General features: G+C 39.2%; 1 protein-coding gene across 1 annotated transcript; it reads left to right on the top strand.

Annotated features, from left to right (window-relative positions):
• Nucleotides 1-140: 140 nt before the first annotated feature.
• On the top strand, nt 141-769 carry LOC111376526 (CASP-like protein 2A1; the record flags this gene model as incomplete). Its single annotated transcript, XM_022999485.1, has 2 exons — nt 141-278; nt 367-769. Coding segments are annotated over 2 exons (411 nt in total), but the record flags the coding sequence as incomplete, so codon positions are not given.
• Nucleotides 770-1,507: the final 738 nt, after the last annotated feature.

The raw sequence follows: 1,507 nt of genomic DNA on the forward strand, positions 1-1,507 counted from the left end.
TAAAAGATAGACTTAATCTAAAAGCTATTCAGGAAGAGAACTTTTTCAAAAATTATTTTCAAAACACTAATTAATATAGCTGTCTCACGGAACTCTACTCCAAGAAGTAGTAGTGAAAGCGTTGCTGAGCGTCAGTATGACACAATTTATGTATTTGTAGATACTTAGTGCATGCGAGTGGCATTTGTGCTGGTTATTCTATTCTATCGGCTGTCGTCGTGGCCATACCTCGGCCGTCGACCATGTCTCGAGCATGGACATTCTTTCTCCTCGACCAGGTATGCACGAGCTCAAAAAAGTAAACAAATGAACATTTGTGTGCATCTCGTTCTCCTTAAAAGTCACATTTTACTCTAATGCGTGCAGTTACTAACTTACTTGATCCTGTCTGCCGGTGCTATATCGACGGAGGTGGTGTATTTGGCATATAAAGGGGATGCCTCAATTACATGGAGCCAAACATGTGGATCATTTGGTGGTTTCTGCAGGAAAGCCACTGCCTCCATTGCAATTACATTTATAGTCACACTTTGTTATGCAGTGCTATCACTCATATCATCTTACAGGCTATTCAGCAAATATGATGCACCAGTTCCCTGTAATAACAAAGGGATTGAGATTCCTGCCTTCCAGACCTGATCACTTAACTAGGTTTCCACAGCAATGTCATGTTTGGCAGGTTGGATAACGATTAGATAGTACGGAACGTACTGTGTACCAAACATGCATTGTCGAAAAATAAATGTATGATTTGTATGCTTTATATTCAGTCGATATTAATTTTTCAGCAACTTCATGGTTGGGTTATTCGGTTTGATTCGCCTAAGAAACAGAACCCAACAATTTGATGCTACTATGGTTGCTCCATAATTTGCAATCATGGACCAAACTTTAGTTTAGGTCACTCCTTAATTGTCCTGCAGAGCCATGGGGGATGGGAAGTGAGCGTTGGGTCACGGTAAATGACATTTAGAGACTGTTCGATCCCTTTTTTTGCCCAAAATGCATATTGGAATAGTATTTTGATAGAAAATGTGGTGTTAAAAAATAATGAAAAGTTCTGAGTTTGCATGTAATATTATTTTACTAAAGAATGTGTGATTGAAAATAAGTGACAGAAAAAATACATTTTAGAAATAATGGAGACCAAACAAGGGCTTAATATGCTTGCTGGATCAGGCGCAACCTTAAGGAAGAGATCGCATTCAAAGGAATATCCACTTGACAAAGACCTTTCACCAAACGAGAAGAGGACCATGGTTTCCAAATAGAATTTAATAGAAGGGACCCAACGGTCGTAAAATTTATTTCAACCATTGAAGCCCCGGGCCAACTAGCGGTCCAGTCTGGTTTATACCTCTAGTAACCAAGGAAGCTTTGTCCAGTTAAAATCTACATACAGGGCACGACACAGCTATTTCCATCTGTATTTACTAAACAATAACGTAACCTTGCAAATCAAACTTTCAGGGCATAGAAGCCTTTACTCGGCAAGCATTCCAAAGAT

The sequence above is a fragment of the Olea europaea genome, unplaced genomic scaffold (genome assembly GCF_002742605.1).
Source record: "Olea europaea var. sylvestris unplaced genomic scaffold, O_europaea_v1 scaffold15149, whole genome shotgun sequence".
NCBI classification, from domain to species: domain Eukaryota; kingdom Viridiplantae; phylum Streptophyta; class Magnoliopsida; order Lamiales; family Oleaceae; genus Olea; species Olea europaea.